We start from the raw sequence: 24999 nt of genomic DNA on the forward strand, positions 1-24999 counted from the left end.
AACAAAACGTATTTATTCTTCCCAAAATGGAAAACAAAACAGCTTCTTAATATAGAAGTGCTTATGAGAAATGTTTCTCATATGCTTATAAGACAGAAAACAGGCTTTGCAACATTATTAAGGAAAAACAACTAACTCTTAAATTTTATGTAAATTTAAGAGATTTTAATTATATAATAAAGTCAAAAGATGAGGCCAATGTCAAACATGCTATTCTAGGAAATGTCCCAGTTTTTTCTAAAGGTATTTATTTGGAATCTCAAAATTCTCAAAACAGAGTTAATTTTAACTCACTTAAAAATCAATAATATGATATGGAAGGATAGGGGAAAGAGTGGTGTTACTACTTCAAATAACAACAAGGTGTCCACCAACTTTAAAGACTGTGACAAACACATTTCCACAAGCAATATGTTCTTCTCACTCTTGAGTTCACACATGAAAAAAGTCAACATTTTTTTCTCTTTTATTCTAACTTTAAACCAATGGCAGTCAAACAAGTGTCTCTGGCTAATCCTGAATTTAATTAAGATTCCAATTTTCTAAGAAATAATAAACATCAAAACAAAGGAATGGCAGATCAGAAAGCTTGAAAACAAATGCTATATATACCATGCACTTCAAAAAAAGCAAATAATGGTCCTACTGCTTTTTAGTGGGAATTTGGTCATAAATTTTCCTTTGTATACTATATGAAAACAAGGTCTAAACAACCACACAATTAAAAAAAAAAATTTACTTTGATTAAGGACAAAAAAAAATCCTACCTGAAGTTTCCTTGCAATTAACACCGAAAGGTTAAAACTGATAAGCAATGATCCAAGAATCATGGAATTAAAAAACTGAAGAGTGCAGACCAGGAGTAAACCTGTTAGCTGTATACCATACAGCCATGTCACCTGCAACAACCAAGGATTAGATGGTTAAACAGATTTTATCAAGAGACTCCCACATGCTGACAGGTTGGTCCCTAGTTGGATACATCTCAAGTTATAAATAATGCAGAAAACACACTGAGCTTCAAGTAATACAATCTAAGAAAAGAAAATAGTAACTCTTTATTTACCTTTTAATTACAGAACATTTTAAACTTTATAACATTAAGAAGAACAGGGATATATGAAGTAGAGGAAGCAAACAATGGTATAAATATATTCTAGAAATAGGCAAATGCTGTTTGTAGTCTTTTTCTTCTAAATTCCTTTACAGTATTGCCTATAGTATTTTATTGTATTCCAACAATCAGTATTTTTATCGTACTCCGTTATTTCCCAATCTTCCCTAATGACTAATGATGTTGAGCATCTTTTCAGGTCCTTATTGAACATTTACATATCTTCTTTGGAGAAATATCTATCTAATCTTTTGCCCATATTTTAACGTTGAAAGAGTTGTTAAGAATTCTTTATATATTCTGGAAATCCTTATTCAGATATATGATTTGCAAATATTGTCTTATATTTTGCGAGTTGTCTTTTCACTTTCTTGATGGTATCCTTCCAGGTACAAAAGTTTTTAATTTTGATGAAGTCCAATTCACCTATTTTTTCCTTTAGTCCCTTGTGCTTTTGGTGTTCTATCAAAGAAGGCTTGGGCTACTCCAAGGTCATAAATATTTATTCCTATCTTTTCCTCTAAACATTTCATAGTTTTAGCTCTTAAAATCAGGTCTATGATCTAGTTTGAGCTAATTATTGTGTATGGTAAGAAGAAGGGGTCCAACTTCATTCTTTTGCATATAGATATCCAGTTATCACAGCACCATTTTTTTTTAATGGGGTTTTCCAATTTTTTAAAAAAATTTTAAATTTTATTTTATTTTTATTTATTTATTTTTGGTTGCATTGGGTCTTCGCTGCTGAATGCAGGCTTTCTTTAACTGTGGTGCGTGGGTTTCTCATTGCAGTGGCTTCTCTTGTTGCAGAGCACAGGCTCTAGGCGCGTGGGTTTCAGTAGTTGTGGCACGCAGGCTCAGTAGTTGTGGCTCGTGGGCTCTAGAGCGCAGGCTCAGTAGTTGTGGCGCACGGGCTTAGCTGCTCCACAGTATGTGGGATCTTCCTGAAGCAGGGCTTGAACCCGTGTCCCCTGCATTGGCAGGTGGATTCTTAGTCACTATGCCACCAGGGAAGTCCCATCACAGCACCATTTACTGAAAAGATTACTCTTTCTCCATGATTATCTTGGCATCCTTGCTGAAAATCAGTTGACTGTTTATTTCTGGTCTCTCAATTCTATTCCATTGATTTATGTCTGTTCTTCTGCTTGTATCACACTGTCTTGATTACTGTAGCTTGGAAGTTAAGTTGTGAAATTGAAAAGTGTGAGTCTTCCAACTTTGTTCTTTTTCATGATCTTTTTTGCTATTCTGGGTCCCTTGAGTTGCCATATGAATTTTAGGATCAGCTTGTCGATTTCTGCAACTGGCATTCTGAGAGGAACCATGTTCAATTTGTAGATCCATTTGGGGAGTATTGCCATCTTAACAATAGAAAGTCTTCCAATCCATGAACATGGGAAATCTTTCCAATTTATGCAGGTCTTTAAAACTTTCAACAATGTTCTGTAGTTTTCAGGGTATAAGTCTGCACTTCTTTTGTTCAATTTATACCTACATATTTTATTCTTTTTGATGCTTTTCCTTCTACGAAGTATTTGTATCTTTTGCTCCCTTTTCCATAGGGGTGTAAATATTTTCCTCATTAAATCTGTAGGAACTCTTTAAGCATAATGACTCATTCAGGAATGCATTTTTTTAAAATAAAACTTTTTTTCTCTTTATTTGGATTATGATGTTTTTTGATGCTGGCAGTCTTTCTTTACACCAAGTAGGAATATTTAGAGAAAAAAGAGCAGTTTGTGTTACAAGATTGCACAGTTTTATAAATGTACAGTCATCCCTTGGTATCTGTGGGGGACTGGTTTCAGGACCCACAGTGGGTTAACAAAATCCTTGGGTGTTCAAGTCCCATGGTCAGCCTTCTGCATCCATGAATTCAACCAACTGCAGAGGATTGTATATATTTATTGAAAAAAATCTGCATATAAGTGGACCCACGCAGTGATACTCATGTTGCTTAAGGGTCAATTGTAATGATATCCTAGGTTCAAGAGAAACACTGCAGGTGATCAGCCAGAAATGTAATACTGAGCAGTACTGTATACTAGAAAGTTGTGGATTATTAGTGGTACTTTTGATGTTCCTTCTCAGGTTCTATTAGTTCAGAGTTTAGAAACAAGGCAGCAATAATACATTCTTCCTATACAGAATAATCAAAATTCTCTTCAATGGATCATGCTCATGCTCTTCATTATCATTCATAATTAAACATGGTTAACATTTTTTAACATTCATAAAATATCGGGGAGTATGATAAATGACTCACTTATATCAACTCATTCAAATCGAGGCAGTTGGTTCTAGAGTCTATGTTCTTAACTGGCTAGAACATAAGTACTGCAACAGAGAATCAGAACTTTGGTATCAAAGTGTGCTAACATTGAATGTTTAATGCTCCAAGGGAATTATGATGGTCTGTAGTTTTACTGATCTTTTGAAAGAACTAGCTTTTTATTTCACTAATTTTCTCTATTGTTTTTGTTTTCAGTTTCATTGATTTTTGTTCTTTTCTTTATTGTTTTCTTCCTTCTGCTTGAGTTGGGGTTATTGTGCTCTTCCTTTCCTAGTTTCATAAGGTGGGAGCTTGGTTATGCTTTAGATTTTCCTCTTTTATAATGTGTGTAGTGGTACGCATTTCCCTCTTAGTGCTGCTTTAGCTGCACCACACAAGGTTTGATATGTTGCATTTTTGTTGTCACTGAGTTCAGTGTTTCCTCAAGGCTTCCTCTTTGACCCATAGATAATTTAGAAGTGTGCTGCTTAGTTTCCAAATATTGGAAACTTTCTTATCTTTCTGTTGATTTCTAGTTTGAATCCATTGATTCAATCCATTGGGTATTCTGCTGTTGTTGGGTGGAATGTTCTATAAATGTTGGTTAGATCCTGTTAGTTGATGGTGTTGTTGAGTTCTATATCCTTAACGATTTCTGTCTGGTTCTCAGTTGTTGAGAGAGAGTGGTGCTGAAGTCCTCAGCTCTTTTTGGGTTTGTCTGTTTCTCCTTTCCGTTCTGTCACTTTTTGCTTCACATATACTGTGGCACTGTTGTTTAGTACATGTACATTTAGGATTGCTATGTCTTCTTGGTGGATTAATACTTTTATTAGTATATACTATTCTGGTAATCTTCTTTGCTCTCATGCCTACATTATCTGATATTAATATAGCCACTCCTACTTTCTTTTGATTAATATTTGCATGGTGTATCTTTTCCTACCCTTTTACTTTCAATCTACCTATATTGTTTGTTTGAAGTGAGTTCCTTGTAGAAAACAATTGGGTTGTGCTTTTTTAATCTATTCTAACCCATCTCTGTCTTTAAATAGCTGTATTTCGATCATTTACCTTTAATGTAATTTTTTTAACATCTTTATTGGAGTATAATTGCTTTACCGCATTGTGTTAGTTTCTGCTGTATAACAAAGTGAATCAGCTATGTGCATACATATATCCACATATCCCCTCCCTCTTTCTTGCATCTCCCTCCCACCCTCCTTATCCCACCCCTCTAGGTGGTCAGAAAGCACTGAGCTAATCTCCCTGTGCCATGCAGCTGCTTCCCACTAGCTATCTATTTTACATTTGGTAGTGTATATATGTCAATGCTACTCTCTTACTTCATCGCAGCTTACCCTTCCCCCTCCCCGTGTCCTCAAGTCCATTCTCTACGTCTGTGTCTTTATTCCTGTCCTGCCCCTAGGTTCTTGAGAACCATTTTTTTTTTTTAGATTCCATATATATGTGTTAGCATACAGTATTTGTTTTTCTCTTTCTGACTTACTTCACTCTGTATGACAGACTTTAGGTCCATCTACCTCATTACAAATAACTCAATTTTGTTTCTTTATATGGCTGAGTAATATTCTATTGTATATATGTGTTATTATTGATATGATAGGTCTTAAATCTGCCATTTTATCATTTGCTGTTTGTTCACTCTGTTTTCCATTTCTGTTTTCTTTTCTGCCTTCCTGTGGGTAACTTGAATATTCTTAGAATTCCATTTTTACTTATTTATAGTATTTTTGAATGTATCTCTGTGTACAGATTTTCAGTGGTTGTTCTGGGTTATTACATTATACATTCATAACTTATTACAGTCTACTAGTGCGGACATTTTACCAGTTTGAATCAAGTGTAGAAATTTTACCTCAATTTAAGTCCCTTTACTTTTCCCATTTACAATTGTTGTAAGTATTTCCTCTACATACATTGAGAACCATAAGACCATATTATTATTTTTGCTTTGGCTATCAAACATAATTTAGAACACTCAAGATGAGAGAGGAAGTTTATTATATTCATTCATATTTTTACTTTTATTTGCCTTTTCTCTCTTCCTGATGTCCCAACATTTCTTCGTTTATCATTTCCTTCTATTTCAAGAACTTCATTTAGCCATTTTTTTTTAACAGTATGTCCATAAGTAACAAATTCTGTTAGTTTTCCTTCATCTGAGAATGTTTTGCTTTCCCTTTCTTTCCTGAAAGATATTTTTGCTGGGTATAGAATTCTGGGTTGACCATTCTATTCTTTCAGCACCATGGTTTCTGATGAGAAACCCACCGTTGTTCAAACTGGTTTTCCCCTATAGGTATCATTTTTCTCTGACTGCTTTCAAGATTTTTTCTTTATCTTTATTCTCCAGAAGTTTGATTATGATGTATCTTGGCATTGGTTTATTTGGGTTTACCCTATTTGACATTAGCTCAGCTTCTTGATTCTGTAGGTTTTGCCAAATTTGGGAAGTTTTTGACATTCCTTCAAAAAGTATTTTTTTCAAATACTTTTTCCAGCCTCACTCTCTTTCTCTCCTTTTGGGGTTCTGATTATATGAATTAGACTTCTCGTTACAGTCCCATAGGTCTCAGAAGCTCTGTTCATTTTTTCCAGTCTATTTTCTTGTTCAAATTAGTTCATTCCTAAGTTGTCCTGTCTTCAAGTTCACCGATTCTTTCCTCTGACCATTCCAGTCTACTGTTGAGTCCATCTACTGAGTTTTTGGGTTTTTTTAAAATTTATTTATTTTATTTAATTAATTTATTTTTTGGCTGCGTTGGGTCTTCGTTGCTGTGTGCGGGCTTTCTCTAGTTGAGGCGAGCGGGGACTACTCTTCACTGCATTCTGTGGGCTTCTCACTGCAATGGCTTCTCTTGTTGAGGAGCACGGGCTCTAGGCATGCGGGCTTCAGTAGTTGTGGCTCGTGGGCTCTAGAGCACAGGCTCAGTAGTTGTGGTGCACGGGCTTAGTTGCTCCGCAGCATGTGGGATCTTCCTGGACCAGGGATTGAACACATGTCCCCTGCATTGGCAGGCGGATTCTTAACCACTGAGCCACCAGGGAAGCCCATCTATTGAGGTTTTTATTTTCATTATTGGAATTTTTCAGTTCTAAAATTTCCATTTGCTTCTTCTTTTTATCTTCTAAATCTCTGTTAAGAGTTCCTATTTTTCATTTGTTTCAAGTGTGTTTGTAATTGCTCAATGAGAATTTTTTTAGGATAGCTGCTTTAAATTCCTTGTCAGGTAATTCAACTTTTGTGTGCCTTGGTTTTGGCACCTGTTGATGGTCTCTGTTCATTCAAGAGATTTTCCTGGTTCTTAGTTTAACAAATGATCTTCAATTGTATTGTATTATGCTATGGAACTCTGAATCTTATGTAAATCTTCTGTGTCAGCAGACCTCCTCTGACACCATGCCAGCGTCATGACACTGAGGAAAGAAGGACACTGCCTCATTATTTCCAGATGGGTTTGGATGTCCAGGGTGACCTGGACATTTGACCTCCACTGACTTTTGGGGGGCAGGAGAAAGGGGTGTGTCACTACTGCTGGGTGAAGATGAAAGTTTAGGCTCTCTGCTGACACCATCCCAGCAGGGATGGGGAGGGTTGTCTCATTACCAGTAGGTTGAAGTTGAAGGTTCTCCACATGGCATTCATGCTTCACCATTTCTGGTCCTTTTGGCTTTTCTTGGGGCTTTTTTGGTTTGAGTCCATTGGTTTCTCCTAATTGCTGACTTTTCCAGTACCTAATCTGAGATATATGCAGCAAAAAGAAAACCCAGTGAACTCACTGCCATGTTCTTCCTCTGGTCTAGAGGTCTCTAGGTGTAGTCTACTTTCTTTTCTCCACCTCTCAAAATCTTCTTATATTTGTTTTTTACATATTGTCTAGGGCTTTTAATTGTACTTAGTGGGAAGAATAAGGAGAAGTGCGTTTACTTCATTTTGTCTGGAACCATATGGAGTACTTTAAAATTGCCTCTTAGGCATTGATCACTAATGTGTCTTGTTTTCACAACGGGTAGTCTCCACATTCTTAGTCTTTAATGGAACAGAATTATATGCTTAATAATAACATTTACTGTTCTGTTTTATATTTTAAAACCCTGTACACATTTCTCACTGAAAACTTGATCTTTTTTTTTTTGTTTTGTTTTCTTTTTAATTGATAAATTAATTAATTAATTTTTGGCCGTGTTGGGTCTTCGTTTCTGTGCGAAGGCTTTCTCTAGTTGCGGCAAGCGGGGGCCACTCTTCATCGCGGTGCACGGGCCTCTCACTATCGCGGCCTCTCGTTGCAGAGCACAGGCTCCAGACGCGCAGGCTCAGTAGTTGTGGCTCACGGGCCTAGTTGCTCCGCGGCATGTGGGATCTTCCCAGACCAGGTCTCGAACCCGTGTCCCTGCATTAGCAGGCAGATTCTCAACCACTGCGCCACCAGGGAAGCCCTGATCTTTTGATGGTAAGAGATTTTCCATCATCCATGAAGAGAAGATGACGTGTACTGAAAAAGACATTGCTTCTTGTCACCACATCAGGCTCTGAATTTGTATTACCTTTTTCTATATCAATTATTCTGACTCTTTCCCATTCAATATGATTAGAGATCAGTGATTCCAATTTATGAAGAAACTAAGGCTCCAAGAAGTTATATCACTTCACGAAGTTTAAAGAGCTAGTTATTTTCAGAGTTGATAGTAGCAACTTGGTATTATAACCCAGGATCCTTTCATTACAATACTGTTCCTCCTTTAATTCTGATAGTTATAACTACTTCTAACACCAACAGAGTTTCAAATATAAAAGTTCAACGAAGCTTAGAACTGAATATGAAATAAATTAGCTGTATTATTCTGTAGTTTTGTGTGTGTGCCAAAATAGTACCTTCTAATCTGTTTTCTAATTTTTAAAAAAAGAAAAAGAAATAGATGTTCATTACAGAAACATTAAAGAGATCTAAAGAACAAAAAGAAAATAAGAGCATCAATCACATAGCTGACTGCTAATACTTTAATGCATATATTTCTGGAAACTTTCCTCTCTCTATACATATGTTTTACTTTTTAAAAAAGGGAGAAGGAAAACTAATGGTTATATATAACTAACACTGTGTTACATAGTTAAGACGTGTTTATTTAACAATACCCTATTGCTATTGACTTAGGTCGTTTCCAGACTTTTCTTATTACAGTCCAGCTAAAATGAACATGTTTGATTATTTCCTTAGGATAAATTTCAAGAGGTCAAAATTTGGTGAAAAGACAAACATGTTTTCTTAGGCTTTTGATACCTACTGTGAAAATACACTACAGAAAAAATATACACTAAGGAAAAATTTTATATATATATTTTCAAAATGGCACAATATTATTTATTTTTATTTATTTCTTCTTCTATTTATTAATTAATTTATTTTTTATTATAAAATGTACAATGTTCTTTTGAACATACTTGTTAGAATGGGGGGAAAAGTGGTATCACATATGAAGAGACCAACTGGCCTAAGAGTGTATGACAAGAAGAAATACAGGGTTTCCCTGGTGGCGCTGTGGTTGAGAATCCGCCTGCCAATGCAGGAGACACGGGTTCGAGCCCTGGTCCAGGAAGATCCCACATGCCACGGAGCAGCTAAGCCCGTGTGCCACAACTACTGAGCCTGCGCTCCAGAACTGGCGAGACACAACTCCTGAAGCCCACACGCCTAGAGCCTGTGCTCTGCAACAAGAGAAGCCACCGCAACGAGAAGCCCGCGCACGGCAATGAAGAGTAGCCCCCGCTCACCGCAACTAGAGAAAGCCCACGTGCAGCAACGAAGTCCCAATGCAGCCAAAAATAAATAAATAAAATAAATATATGAAAAAAAAAAGAAGAAATACAAAGGTATCTAGGCACCTCTTCCCCTTAGCTTGCAAGTCTCCACGAACAAAGCATAAAGAGCTTACAAAACAGGAAAGCAAATATAAACAGACAGCAACAGACTCAGCTTCATTTGTACATGCAGCTTTCAGAGGCATGTGGGCTCTATTATCATTATCTAATACCATATATATATATACACATATACATATATTATACACCCACACACATATATATACATTTTAACTGGCTTATCCACCTGTTTTCTTTAATTAAAAATATTTTTAATTTTTAAATTTTTATTTTATATTGGAGTATAGTTGATTAATGATGTGTTAGTTACAGGTGTACAGAAAAGTGATTCAGTTATACCCATATAAGTATCCATTCTTTTTCACATTCTTTTCCCATTTATCCACCTGCTTTCTTTACTGTATTTTACCTTCATATCTTCCCCTCTCACACTCCATCCAAATTCTAGTCTCCTCATTTTTGGTCCACCTCTAGCATCTCATTTCTGTGAAACCTTTCTAGCCGAAAAAGAACTCTCCTCTTCTAGACTTCTGGCACTTACTGTTACTACAAATTGACATCTGTAGATATACCGACATCCTTCTAATTGTATAGACATCTTTATTTCCCAAGCTAGATGGCAAACTCCCTGTGGATGGGACAATGTCTTATACAGATTGGAATTTTCTGTAGTGCCTATCCTATTATAATGACTCAGTAGATAGATAATATATATGTGTTGGTTGACTTTAATGTTTCCTAATTCAGATTCAGTCAGTTTCCAAAGATTGTTGCATCTCTTTTGACATGGAATATGTGAGTACAACTCTTCTCTATTAGATTATATAGCTGCCTTAGATCTGGAGATAATATTTTATTATACTTGGAAAATATTTAAGTTACTGTTACTTTGGAATAGTAACTATGAGCAACTGAAAAACATACACAACACATTAAAACATATTTCTGCACATGACAAAAACCATGCAGTTAAATGACAGCAGCACACACTGCGAGACAAACAATGGTTTCCTTTATAATTTCCTTATTTCATATGTGACCTCTGACCAATCAATAGGGATTCACATCCCATACTGGTAAATGTTACTATGAAAATTTTATAAAGTACCACAGAAAAGTTGTTATACACCCATTGATTTCCTTGGGGAAAAAAAGGTGGGACAATACACACTAATACATTTTAAAATAGCTATCTTACATTTTAAAATTTAAGTCAACTCTATATAGGACAACTGATTTAGACATTTGTGCTCCAAATAAATCCATCTTTTTTTTAAGGCCACGCCACATGTGGGATCTTTGTTCCCTGACCAGGGATCGAACCTGGGCCCCCTGCAGTGGAAGTGCGGAGTCTTAACCACTGGCCTGCCAGGGAAGTCCTGAAATAAATCCATCTTTTAATGTAAAATAAGCAGAATAAAAATTAAGATGGTCAAACTAGGCTGCATAAATTACTCAGCTTCAACTGACTACAGCATATTTACATTATAGCTAAGAAGCAGCTTCAACTTTATCATTAAGCATGTGCATATTTTGAGCTCATTCTATCATATAAAACATTAAACAACAACCATCTCAACTGAGAAAAGAGAGCAAACCTTACCTTCACTGCTGGCAGCATGTCCAAGGAGTCCAGTATGAACAGCACTAATGCTTGCATCAGCATCATAAATTGATTAAATTGCCATGTTAGACTAAAGAGAAAAGTTGATATGAAAATGGCAAGAAGTGTCAGCCTCTGTAAAAAGAAAATCTTTGTATAATTTACATGTCTCTAGTAATGAAAAGCCTCTCAGACAAGTGTTCTCAAGAGCAGTCAATATCTCTATAAACCAAACAGAAAAACTATGAACTGTTGCTCTGAAAACTCTTGCATTTGTTATTTAAGTTCTAAATATCCTAAAGTGACACTTTGCATATAAATATTCACATACGGTATGTGTACTCCATATTATGGAGGCGATAATGCACCAAATCACATCTCAAGAGCAATGGCTTAAAAATTTGACAGTTTTGCAGAAATTTTGTGTGGGTTTGCCACAATTGTTTAAGGGCAGATAATGTAGAGTACATTTTTAACATCAAAAATAAAAACATTTTCTTTGCAAAGTAGGAACAGGTTTAGAAAAAGAAAACTTAATTTAACTCAAGTTAAAAAATTGGTCATGGAATAAGAACTATTAACATGCACTCGGACACTATGAACATCACATTTTCTGAAGCTTCTAAGATAAAATTGGAGAACTAAAAATATATACAAAGTATTATAAAAACTTACTTGAGAAAGGGGCTGTAAGTTTGGTCTCAGGAAATATGTAATTGCTGCTATCTGAATTGCAAAGAATGGCAGCGCCCAATTCTCTCTCAGTGGGATGGTAAACTCAACCCTTGTGGTATCTATTCTGCACAAGGAAAACACAAAGGGCCAAAGTAGTAATTTTTACTATCATTACCTCAAAGATTTCCTAAAGTGAAAGACATATTACATTAAGTATATTTAGATTTTGGTTCTTGGTTCTCAATAATTTGCCCTTATCATCATCATCATCATCCCTGCAACATAAAACTGGCATTGAGAAAATTTAACTAACCTGTCCACAGGTATGCAGTGGTAGAACTGGGGTAGAATTGGTCGTGCTTTATACTTGAGTCTTAATTTTGTCATTGATTAATAACTTTTAAAAGCTCCTTGACTCCCCTAGAATGTGAACCCCCAGAGGGCAAGTGTAGTTAAGTTTTCAACTTTGTACACCTAGTACCAAGAACGATCCCTACATATACTAGGAATCCAATTAATGTCTTTATTTACTTTTAATAGAAACAATAAATTTGACTTTAATTTATTCTTTTTTTAAAATTTATTTTTTGTTGAAGTATAGTTGAATTACAGACTTTCATTTACTCTTAGCAGGAATAATATGTTAGATTAAAATGTTAAGAGGCAGCATAACATAGTGGTCTCACACTCTGCATCTGAATTCTGACCAAGACTTAGCTCCATGTGTGCAGGTGTGTGTGTGTGTGTGTGTGTGTGTGTATGCCTTTATCTATATATAAATATATATGCCTATATAAATATTCTCATATATATATATATATATATATATACACATGCATACATAACTTAACCATTTAAGCTTCAATTACCTCACTTCTAAAATAGTAATAATAGTATCCACTCTACAGGGTTGTTAAAATAATACATATAAAGTATGATGTAAAGTGCTTGGCATAGAGTAAGCACTCAATAAGGTTATAATAAAAAGTAATTTGTTGAGGATTACAACATAAAATCAACATTAGAATTCATGTTCAAGTTTTAAGACTGCTACTGAATATTGGTGTTGCTTTTAATAGGTCAGGCAATAATTCGATATATCTCGAATATGTTTTTTAAAAATGCAATTTCATAATGCTCCAGGATTTGGAAATTAATAGATATTAATTAAATAATGTAAGAACTTCCTTACATTTGTACAGTGCTTTATACTTTGCTAATTATGAGCTGCATACAATCTTATTGAGGTTGATAATAAAGATATTAATAAACCTTTTAAGAGATGAGATTTGTGGCTGGAGAAATACCGATCACACAGCAAGTTGGTAACAGAATTGGGATTATTACAGATGATTCTCTTGACTTACAATTCAATGTTTTGTTCCTCAGCTGTAGATATACATAAGTAGGACTTCCTACCTTACTAAATAAGAAAAACTCCACTAGGTAACCCAAAGAGAAAATACTCCACACAAAATGTGGCAGAACAACCTTCTTTCAACTGGAAATGAAGTAACTTCATTTTACCTTATAACTTAGAAAGGGAGAAGGGAATACTTATTCCAACTCACCTATTTGTGACATACCAGAAAGCTGCTAAGAGTCCTGATAGCCACGTACCACTCAGGAGCCAGCTGGTTATGTAAAGAGCTGTGACATAAATTGCTTGGAGTCCAAATAAGGTGTAAATATAAAAATAAACTGGCTCTATATATTTCTGTAAGGGAATGATAAAAAACGTCTGTTAAAGAAGCCCTACTCCTTCTCATTGCCATTTACAAAATATGACAGTGGAAATTTAATATTCAGAAGCTTGGTATTAATTCCAAGAAATAAGCGTACATCACTCCTTCCTGTGTAAAAGTGTACTAGCAGCCTTTCTTCTCAATACAAAAGCAGAAAAGGAAGTCCCTGAGGATTCTGTCTTCTTTTTTTTTTTTTTAAGTATTTATTTACTTGGCTGCACTGGGTCTTAGCTGCGGCATGTGGGATCTAGTACCCTGACCAGGGATCAAACCCAGGCTCCCTGCATTGGGAGCGCGGAGTCTTCACCACTGGACCACCAGGGAAGTCCCTAGTTTCATTCTTTAGACGAGTTTTACACCTAACTTCATCCAGTATTACCTTATTCACATGAGAAGTGGTCACTGTGATTTGCTAACTTTCCAGGTTGTTGTTTTTTTATTTCAAAGATAAATGAGGAGTGAGCACATGTTTCCAAATGAAAATATTTATCAGCTTCTAGACTGCATACTTATAAGCCTGGAAGCATCTATATGTAAAAATATCTTATAAAATATAAATAAAAAGCAAAATTCACAATACGTATAGAGAAAATCAGGATACTACTGTTTTTATACCAAGCCAGTTGAAGATCAGAAAAACATATGTGAAACATTCAACTTAAAATGTCAGATTTTGACTTTCATCTAATATTAAATTCAATGTCGCAGAACACAACATACCTGTATGGGTAGAACTCTATATAAAATACTGAGAAAAACCTCTTGGTAAATATTCATTCGTTGAAGGAGGTTAACTGTCCTCATAGATTCGGTTTTGTTATCATATATTAAGCCATGAAAACCTAAGATTGATATTTGAAAATTCAGTTAAAGATCATTATAATTAAATTACTCATTCAAAACTATTCATAGATTTAGTATATGCCAGAGAATGTGCTAGGTGTTGGGGATGTAATAGGCCTATCCATGAAAAGCATACCATATATTAGATGGACATTATTTAAATGTTTACACAAACATAGGTAAATTATAACTTCTGTGATGTAATAGAAGAACTGTATGATTCTTCTACAGAAATTTGGGCAAGAGGATTTTATATTTCCCTGCTCTGCCTTCCTGCCATGAGACCTGTAGTACCTCCTTTGGGAGAGTATATGAAGCCTCCCTCCCACCCCCAGTGATGGGTTTGGCCATTTGACTTGCTCTGACCAATGGCAGGTGAGTGGATGTGACACAGGTCACATCTGAGCAGAATCTTTAAGAGATAATGCATGCTTCCACCAGCAATCTTGCTCTTTCCCTCTGCAGTGATAACAGTATGTTCCATATAGGGGCTGGATAATGAGAGTGAGAAATAAATCTGTTGTTATAGAATTCCATTGTTATATTGAGGTCATCTGCTACTTTAACCAAGCCAACTAATTAACAGAAGGTATGAACAGTTCACAGAAGAAAACATGCACACAGTCCTTACACATCTGAAAAGATGCTCAACCTCACTCCTACTAGAATTGCAAATTAAAACTACACTAAGATATCATTTCTCACCTAGCAGCTTGGAAAAAAATCAAGAAGTTTGACAATATACTCTGTTAGTGAGGCTGTAAGGCTCTTTCATACACTGTAGTTGGGAATGCAAAATGGTATAATCCCTATGGAAGAGAATTTGGCAACACCTAGCAAAATTACATGTGCATTTACTCTTTGATCCAGGAAGCCCACGTCTAGGAATAGATTCCAAAGACAGACTGGCAAAAAGACAAAATGACATAGGTACAAGGTCATTCCTGCAGTGCCATCTGTAAAAGCAAAAGATCAGAAACAATGCCAAAGTCCATCAACAGGAGGTGTTTTGGACTGAAATGTGTCCCCCCAAATTCCTATGTTGAAGCCCTAACCCCAATGTGTCTGTATTTGGATAGGGTCTACAAGGAGGTAAAAAGGTTAAGTGAGGTCATAGGGTGGGGCCTTAATCTGATAGGACTGGTGTCCTTATAAGAAGAGGAACCAACAAGAGAGGGCTCTCTCCCTCCCTCTAGGCACACACATAGCGGAAAGGCCTTGTGAGGACATGGCAAGAAGGTGGCCATCTACAAGCCAGAAAGAGGCTTCACCAGAAACCAACCCCGACAGTACCTTGATCGTAGACTTCTGGCCTCCAGAACTGAAAGAAAATAAATTTGTACTGTTTAAGCCACCCAGTCTGTGTTATTTTGTTACGGCAGTCCTACTAGACTAATACAGGAGTGTTATGGACTGAGACTTGATATGCCCCGCTATGTTGAAGCCCTAAGGCCCCCCCACCCCCGCAATGTGATGGTATTGAAGATGAGCCTTTGGGAGGTAATTAGGTAGAGACAAAGGTTATAAGAGGGGGACCCTCATGATGGGATTAGTGCTCTTATCAGAAGAGACACTGGAGAGCTTGCTCTCTGTCTCTGTCTTCCATGTGAGGATGCAAAGAGAGGTGGCCAGCAACAAGCCAAGAGAGTCCTCACCAGAACCCAACTGTGCTGGTACTCTGATCTTAGACTTCCAGCCTTCGGAACTGTGAGAAAATAAATTTCTGCTTTTTTAAGCCACCCAGTCAATGTTAGTTTGTTATGGCAGCCCGAGCAGACAAAGACAAGAAGGCTACTTGAATAAAGTTATGGTTACCCACACCAAGGAGTACTACGCAACTGCAAGAAAATAAGTAAGTAAATAAATAAGGAATATCATGATACTCTACTATAGAGTGAACAAGATTTCAGTCAAGTGAAAAAAGCAAAATAGAGGACAATGTATACAGTAAGCAGGGGTTTTTCTGTAATAAAAGGGAAAATATGAATATATAAAGTATTTGCTTATATTGAAAATACTAACTGTAGAAGAATAAACCAAAAACTAATACAAATAGTTACCTAAAGAGTGAGGAAAGAAACAGGGTAGAGGTGACAGGGATGGAGATGGACTTCCCTGAATGCTCCCTGTTGTATAGTTTTGACTTTGGACCCATGTAAACATTTTTTTCATAAGTATAAAAAATATATAAAAATTTTTAACAAAGCAATCATTGAAAACCAAAAGCAAGATAAAACAAAGAAACCTACTGAGTTGGTAGCTTGGTCACATAAAAAGAACTCTTTCCAGTGTTCTTGGGAATAGAGGAATGTGACTGTAAATTCCTAGTAGGCTACATCCTAAGGACAAAAAGAATTACAAAGACAGCTTGAACTGTTTTCAGGCAATCATACTGTTAGTAGCAATATTATCATTGCTACACTGAAAGTATTATACATAGCAGCATAAAACAAATAGGTGATAATGTCATAGAAGCCAAAATTTTCAACTTAAAGAAAAAAAGATACAAATATAAAGTCAAAAAAGTAAAAACCTTGTTATCCTAATTTTGAACTAAAAATAGCTATATTCATATTTTCTTTTAGGAAAAAAAATCACATTTCCTACTCTGCTCACTAAAGGTCTGGAAACAAGGACCAAACTAGTAGCAATCAGTGCCTCTAGTACCCAGATTGTGGTCTCTAAATAGCCACTAAAGAGAACTGGGGCTCCTTGGAGAAACAGCTGATTCTAGGTCACGAGTAGGAAATACACAAAATGGGCTTGAAACATCTTGTCATGCCAAATGAGTTTTCAAAGGCTACTGGAGTCATGTCAAAAAGACAGCAGTTGGTGGTTAAGAATCCACCTGCGAAGGCAGAGGACAAAGGTTCAAGCCCTGGTCCGGGAAGATCCCACATGCCGCAGAGCAACTAAGCCCGTGTGCCACAACTACTGAGCCTGCGCTCTAGAGCCCACGAGCCACAACTACTGAGCCTGTGTGCCACAACTACTGAAGCCTGCATGCCTAGAACCTATGTTCTGCAACGAGACAAGCCACCGCAATGAGAAGCCTGTGCACCACAATGAAGAGTAGCCCCGGCTCGCCGCAACTAGAGAAAGCCCGCAGAGCAACGAAAACCCAATGCAGCCAAAAATAAAAATTAAAAAAAAAAAAAGACAGCAGCTGATTTGAAGGGCATCCCACTGGCCAAAGACTGGACAACTTGTTATAAGAAGAATAATGCAAAAGATTGAAACACATGAAATATGTTAGAAATCCATGTGTTTATGATAATATTTAAAAAGCAAACCTTTAGGGGATGCTAGAGAGGTAACTCATTCTAAAACAAAGGGAAAGGATCAATACTTATCCCACCTTTCCTTTAGGAAATGACATTCTGGGTTGCCAAATAGTTGATGAGAAAACGTTTTTATTTAGAGAGGAAGTCCATCTGATAATGATGGAAGGAATTACAGAATCAGAGTATCATCATGCTATAGTCCTTATGCAATGAACAGATTTAAGTAATGATCATCAATGGTGATAAACCTAGGTGAAAGGCTAAGAACTTAATAATGGATGGCCCAGTCTAAACTCCAAAAGAATGAGCTGCACATTATGTACCCCCTGATGTGGAAGTATACAACACCATCTAGGAAGTATTCTTGCCAAAAAGCAGAACCTAAATCTGAGCAAGCCTATAGATCTAACTGCCAATTAAGAGGAAATTCAGACAACAGAGAAACACTGAATGGCACCATTGGGGCTCCACCAAAATCCAGAAAGTAGAAAACTCTCAGACAAAGCAATCAGTGTTTTCAGTGAAGAATTACAAGAAAAAAAGATGGTGAGAAATCTATAGCTTAAAAGAAACAAAGACATAGCGAAAGACTGCAATGTATGAGCTTTATTTGGATTTCAAAAACATTAAAAATCTATAAGATAAGAGGAAAATGAGAAAATTGAGTAGATATTTGATATTAAGTAATTTCTTAATTGTGATAATGACAACTTGGTTATGTTTATAAAAGGGAGTTGCCATTCTTTAGAAAAATATACTGATATATTTACACATGAAGCAATATGATGTCTTGGAGTTACTCCAAAATTATCCAGGTTGAGGATGGTGGTAGAGAGGAAACAAGATTGGTCATAAACTGGTAACCACTGTAGTTGAATGATACTTGAGTGCAAATCCATTAGAGGATTCTCTCTACCTTTTTATATGTTTGAAAGTTTCTAAAAGAATAATCTTAACAAATAAATGAATTGAAACAGATCAACCAGAGTTCATAGTGATACTAAGAAAGAAAATACTCATTATTCACCTTTAGAGCAGAGTTTTTCAACTTCAACACTACCGGTATTTTGACATTTTGGCCCCGATAATTCTGTGTTGGGGGGACTGTCCTGAGCACTGCAGGATGTTTAGCAGCATCTCTGCCCTCGACTCACTAAATTCCAGTAGCACACTCACCCTCTCCCCCCTATAGTGTAACAATCAAAACCATCTCTGGACATTCCAGATGTCCCCCAGGGACACAACTGCCCTTCAATAAGAACCCCTGCTTTGGGGAATGCTGGAGAAACAACTCATAATTTTGAGAACTTGTAAGTACAGCTGATTCTCATTACTCACCGCAGTTATGTTCTATAAAATTGCAATGAAAACTGTATTAGCAATACTGAATGAGTAGGAAACACAGGGTTACTTTCCTACAAGCTTCTGGTCATGCATTTTCATCAACTGATCAACACATGACCTTGATTTATATGAGTTTTTGTCTAAAGACACCTTTAGTATATACTGTTGATTCATTAACATTTAACTCATGGCCGACAGCACTCTAACTCACACCTGAACAAAGCTTATCTAACACAAGGTATTTTCTCTGTATGCCTTCACCACAGCCTTCTTGCACTTAGGAAAACTAGACAGCACTGCACCACTATGCTTGGGGGCCACTTTAAACAGGAAAATCACCAACAAAAACCACAAAAATGCAAAAAAAACATGGCACTAAACAGACTGTGAAAAGGACTCTGTAGTCTGATAGCTGAAACACGAAAGCACTGCATCACCTTATTTGGCCTCAGCTGGGAACACACACATCAAGCAACTAAAAATTTTCACTGCTGTGCACATGCCTGTGAATGACTGTGAAAGCACCAGGACTATTGATTCTGGGGTTACAAATAAGTTTCAGAGAGTAGGTGAATTTGCAAATATAGAATCCATGAATAATGAGGATCAACTGTATGGGGGAAAAATCAACACTTATCCTGCCTTTTTTGATAAACTGTAGCTCGGGGTAATCAAATAGCTGATGAGAAAAAGGTTTTCTATCTAACAGAGTTCCAGCTAATAAATGCAGGAGGAATGAGAGTCACTTCTGTAACTCTATTGAAATAATGGACAGAGGCAATAGTCATCAATGGCTACTAAAACCATTAAGTGCAAGGCTGGTGGGTAATTCACCTTATTATGTGTGAATGCAACTATCCACACAGGAATCGACTGATTAGCTTCTATGGCACTAAAAGAAAGGCAACCAAAATTTCATGTCTCCTATCGTGATAAAATTAGAAGTACAAAACATCGTCCATGAAGAATTCTTGCCAAAAATATATGATTCCAAACAAAGCATAGAAAAAGGCAATTCTGTTATGTGCACCCATATTAAGCTTATAAAGCATATATTGAGTAGGAGAGACCCTTTTGGAGGGTTCCATTAAATGGAGTAAAGGTAAAGAGTATGTGCTCTAAACCACTTAGAAACACAGAAAATGTGGGAAAATGGTAACTGCAAAATAAAGGAATGAATGGGGACACTGGGGACAAAAAAGACAACTGTAATTCTCATTTGTACTACCAAAACGTCTCCTGTTTTCAGACAAAACTCCTTTCACATACAAAGGCCTTTTCCAAAATGACCATGAAAACAATTAACAGCAAAACCAAGAAACTGTGAACAGATAACTTGGGATGGAGTAGAGCTGAGAAGCAAGGAGAGGAGAACTACATAAAATATTACATAACTTCTTCCAAAGCAAAACATTTTCATGGATTGATTATATTAACAAGGAAAAAAACTATACAAGTTCAAAGAAAAACTACACAAGATCTATAAAGCATTTAGAATGCATTAGTCCAAAAGTATATTTTAGCAGAAATATTGTAAAGAATGCAGTAGACCCCAAATAAAACTATTAGCTGTGATTACCTTGCATGAGGGTTGGAGCCTGCAGCATCTGCTTGTAGTAGGAGTAATACAGTCCACATTCTGTTCTGAATGAGATTTCTCGCTCCACTTCCTGAAATAAAGTTAGGTCTACTGGGTTTACATGACCTAGTTTTGTTTAATTATCTATTGTCACTGTAGAAACAGGATATAGAACTACAACTTAAAAAGAAAAACACAAAAACAAAAACCTCTGACAATAGTCTTAAGAAATCTTGGCAAATAAAAACAATAAAAGGCTGATAATTATTGAAGCTGGGTGTATATTATAGGGGTTTATTTTACTGTTCTCTCTATTTTTGTGGATGTTTAAAATTTCCTATAACAAGCCATTTTTAACAATGGAGAAAACTAGTTCCATTTAAGTTAATGTTTCAGAGTTAACGTTTTTCTTTAATTTCATACAAATTAAAACCTTAAAAAAGTACCACCATTCTTATGTAATATTAGTGAGAAACAAAATAGGGACAGTAGAAAAAAGTCTCTCAAATAAAAAGAACTATAACTGCGTTAGACAGCTGCCTAAAAGCTAACAATATTATATAAGATTAACAATTTTCTTTTTATTCTAAGAATACAAGGTATTCTTAGTAAAATGGAGCAGACCTTTTACATGTGAATTTTACTTTGACAAGTGTATCCTTGGTGGAAAGATGTTCATGTAGGAAAATGGATACAGGAAATATTAAACTGCTTTTATATAAACATTCAATTTTAGAAGAACTGAAAATTTAAAGTAGTAGCTATTAGTCGATTTGGTTTTAAGGTGCTTTTATGAAATTTAAGATTTAAATCAGTAATATAAAATATGGAGGCAACTGGTAACAAGAATGGGGAAGACTTTCTGGAATAATCCTATTAATACTCTTAGATCCTATATTTCATATATATATATAACAGTATAAATGAACAAAAAATTATAACCTATGTCATTATAGATTCTTTTACACCAGTGTTCAAAAAACCAGGTTCTGCAACACATTGTCTAAAATGTAATACCATCTATGTTTTTTCCTATACAGTGGATCCATATTCCACAAACCCAACTTTACTGGGGGAGGATGACAAACACTGAATATCTTACTTTCCAGTGGATAAACTTCTTTTAGCACATCTTTGTTTTCCCCTACCTCCAATTATTTTTCAAATAGTAATAAACATGCCATTAAAAGAACCAGTCATGCTATTTATCTTCAGATCTGGAGATTATTTAATGTACTTCCTTCTGCCCTTAAGATATTTAAAGAGGGACTTCCTTGGTGGTCCAGTGGTTAAGAATCCGCCTTCCAATGCAGGGGACGCGGGTTTGATCCCCGGTGGGGGAACTAAGATCCCACACGCCACGGGCCAAAGAAGAGCCCACGCGCCCGCAACTAAGACCCGACGCAGCCAAAAATAAATAAATTAATTAAAAAAAAAAGATATTTAAAGAAATATTTCTCTTACCCTTTAAAAAAGTATTATAAATTAATTCACGAATAGAGCATTGAAGAAATACTCAACTATCAAAGAGTATAAACATCCACTTACTGATATTAAAACAATTATGTTTCATCGTTATTAACTCTTTTTTAAAAAAGCAGAAGGCACAGGGTAGCAAACCTTCTTATATAATGAGCTTCCTTTCACAGAAAACAAATTTATCCTTGGGAAATCAAACATGAGAAAAAAAGGCTCATCAGGTTTTGAAATTTAATTTCATTAGCACACTTGCTTTACAAAAAGGACAACAGAAAATGATGTAGCTCTTTTAGCTTTTACATTTGCTACTGATTTGTGTTGTATCTTTCATACCTGTAAAGTTTTATCTTCTTATCAGTCACATTAATCCATTCACCTTTAATCTTTGGGAAAAACTGCTCCACTGCTTTTGATAACATAAAACTAAATTGGTATTAATTGTTTCCAGAATGTTCAACCTCCTCCTTGGTCAGGTAACCATAGAAACTATGAATTGACATTAACTAAGCAAATATTATCTTTTGTCCATGCAAATAAGAAAAAAAACCACATTAAGTATATTACATGCCTTTCCTTCTCTCCAGCTGCCTTAAAGTGTTCAAAGTGTGGCTGCCTTCAATGGAATACTCTAACATCAAACCCTCATGCCCAAACCGAACTGGAGGACTAAATCAGTCATTCACATGTAGGGGGCTCCCTATCGGACATGGTTCTAAAAGGAGACTGACTTCATGAAGATGCAGAAAGAGAAAAAAAACTGCTCAAAGTACTAAAAGTAGAAAGCCACTTTTGTGCCCCATCTCTCTCTCTTTAACATACCCAGAATGTGTAAAGAACAGAGGGGATCCTGATTAGTAAAAATGCCTTTCAACATGATTAATTGGTAATCTTGGCACCAGCTGTATAGAACCAAATGCTATACTTTATTAGACAGACACTTGCAAGTTTTACATCTGCTTCATGCTAAGAGAACATCTGCTCTACTCAAACACTTTTCCAGTTTTTATACAGCAATTTATACTTTGCCTGGTGGATAGTGCCAATGAAAAGGTACACCAATAGAAGTTACCCTCTGAAGAACACAAAATGAACAAATACTTCATATTTTAAATTGCACAAGTTCCACAGGGGAAGCACTGTTGAGAGAATAAAAAACATCGTCTCTGAAGATGACAGAAAAAAGCAGAAAGACAAAATAATTGTATTTTTAAGAAATTGTACAGCTAAAGCCATTTAAGTAGCAGTTAATATAGTAATTTAATAGAAGTACTAAAAGGAAATTGGCGTGAAGAAAAAAAAATGACTAATTAATGTTGCCAGGGCATGCAACTAATGATTTGCATGCCCTGGCAACACACAAAAGGTAACAAGCCCTTTTAGACAAATGACACCAAATTTGCAAAGGAACCATATCATTAGTTTAAAAAAATCTCATGTAAGTAACTTTTGTTTATAAAAATTGCCCCCCCCCCCCCAAACAACTAGGCAACTGGTAGTGGGGAAGCCATTGAAAGATTAACATTGGGGCTTCCCTGGTGGTGCAGTGGTTGAGAATCTGCCTGCCAATGCAGGGGACACAGGTTCGAGCCCTGGTCTGGGAAGATCCCACATGCCGCGGAGCACCTAGGCCCGTGAGCCACAATTACTGAGCCTGCGCGTCTGGAGCCTGTGCTCCGCAACAAGAGAGGCCGCGATAATGAGAGGCCTGCGCACCGCGATGAAGAGTGGCCCCCACTTGCCACAACTAGAGAAAGCCCTCGCACAGAAACGAAGACCCAACACAGCCATAAATAAATAAATAAATAAAAATTTAAAAAACTTTAAAAAGAATATCACCAAACATTCCGAGAAGCAACTGGCCCTGAATCTGATCAGGGACCAATTCTAATCTCTTAATAAAAAAAAAAAAAAAAAAAAGAAAGATTAACATTAAAGATAACATTAACATTAAAGATTACATTAAAGACAAATGTAATCTTTCAGAATTAGGTTAACAAATCATCTCACCAAGCAACAGTAGCTCATGATAAGACAGCTGTTCTTAAAGTTCTGTACAGGGAATCATGCCCTCAGCAAACATATTTATGGCACATACATGGTTTATTGTCTGGTTAAATTCATGTCCATCTGTTAGAATGGAATGATTCTTGCCCTAGAGTTGATTAAAAGCCATGACATGTGACAGCTGCCAAGCAGTGTTTGTGACTAGGTCAGACTATTGTTGAAGTGACAGTATTTCCACTGGGCTTGGCTGAAGCAATTATTAGTTGTGGTTCTACCATAGTTACCACCGTGCGGATTAACCCTATTTGGTCTAAAGATTCCTTGCTTTGCAGGAGTATTCAATGGGAAGATGTGCAAATTCTATAAAATCAAATAAATAAGAAAAAATGTTAGCATAAGGAAAAAAGACTTAAAAAATTGAGTGACTTGAGTACTTTTGGCCAAATGAGAATTACCTTTCCTTATAACTGAACGTTTATTTGCTGAGGGAACAAAAAGGTGTAAGAATTCAGTCCTTGATCCCAAGGAGTTTAAGTTTCAATGAGAAAGAACAATGCATTTTTTAAAAAAGAAAATGACTGTTCAAGGAAAGACAGGTATCAGTTAGAAGGAATGACAATTCTTTGCCTATTAAACTAGCCTCCCCACTGGATTCTGTGCTTCTAATTGGTATCTTCTTCCTCCAATCGATCTTCATCATTCACTCATTCATTCATCCATCCATCCATTCATTTATTCATTCAACAAATACCTAGTGACCACCAACAATTGACAAGCATTCTTTTGCTGGGAGATTTAGCAGGGAAGAAAAGAGACACAAATCTCTGCCTTCATGGAATTTATAATCTAGAGCAGAAGGAGACGGGAACAAATAAACAAGTAAAATATAAAAAGGAAAGCAGAGAAGTGGTATAGGGAGGGAAGGGGGTGGTGCCGTGATCCTGGAGGTGGGCAGGGAAGGCCTCACTGATGAAGTGACACTGACCAGAGACCGGAAGAGGTGAGGTAGTGAGCCATGTGGATATCTGAGGGGAGAGCCCATCAGTCAGACAAAACAGCCCACATGCACCCTGGAGATCAGCTAGGAAGACAGTGTGGCTGGAGTGGAGGGAACAAGGAAGGGGCAGTAATAAGGTTGGGGGGCTGTAGGGGCAG

General features: G+C 36.3%; 1 protein-coding gene and 1 long non-coding RNA gene across 5 annotated transcripts in view; one reads left to right on the forward strand and one right to left on the reverse strand.

Annotated features, from left to right (window-relative positions):
- The window catches only part of LOC132354052 (uncharacterized), a 153361-nt gene that overhangs the window by 116708 nt on the left and 11654 nt on the right, over window positions 1-24999 (forward strand). The gene's annotated exons all lie outside the window — the stretch shown is intronic.
- Window positions 1-24999, reverse strand: part of DPY19L3 (dpy-19 like C-mannosyltransferase 3) — a 71220-nt gene that overhangs the window by 28307 nt on the left and 17914 nt on the right. The window contains exons 1-7 of one of the 2 annotated variants that reach the window (XM_059905625.1): window positions 16404-16438; window positions 15448-15475; window positions 14032-14153; window positions 13138-13283; window positions 11567-11690; window positions 10892-11026; window positions 768-899 (exon numbers count right to left, since the gene is read on the reverse strand). In XM_059905625.1, coding sequence (XP_059761608.1) covers window positions 768-899; window positions 10892-11026; window positions 11567-11690; window positions 13138-13283; window positions 14032-14115 — 621 coding nt within the window. In that variant the 5' untranslated portion in view covers window positions 14116-14153; window positions 15448-15475; window positions 16404-16438. Of the gene's footprint in view, window positions 1-767; window positions 900-10891; window positions 11027-11566; window positions 11691-13137; window positions 13284-14031; window positions 14154-15447; window positions 15476-16403; window positions 16439-20361; window positions 20453-24999 lie in introns of those variants that run through there. The other variant, XM_059905624.1, reaches the window with a different exon arrangement.

This window comes from Balaenoptera ricei, chromosome 19, assembly GCF_028023285.1.
Source record: "Balaenoptera ricei isolate mBalRic1 chromosome 19, mBalRic1.hap2, whole genome shotgun sequence".
Taxonomy (NCBI): Eukaryota; Metazoa; Chordata; class Mammalia; order Artiodactyla; family Balaenopteridae; genus Balaenoptera; species Balaenoptera ricei.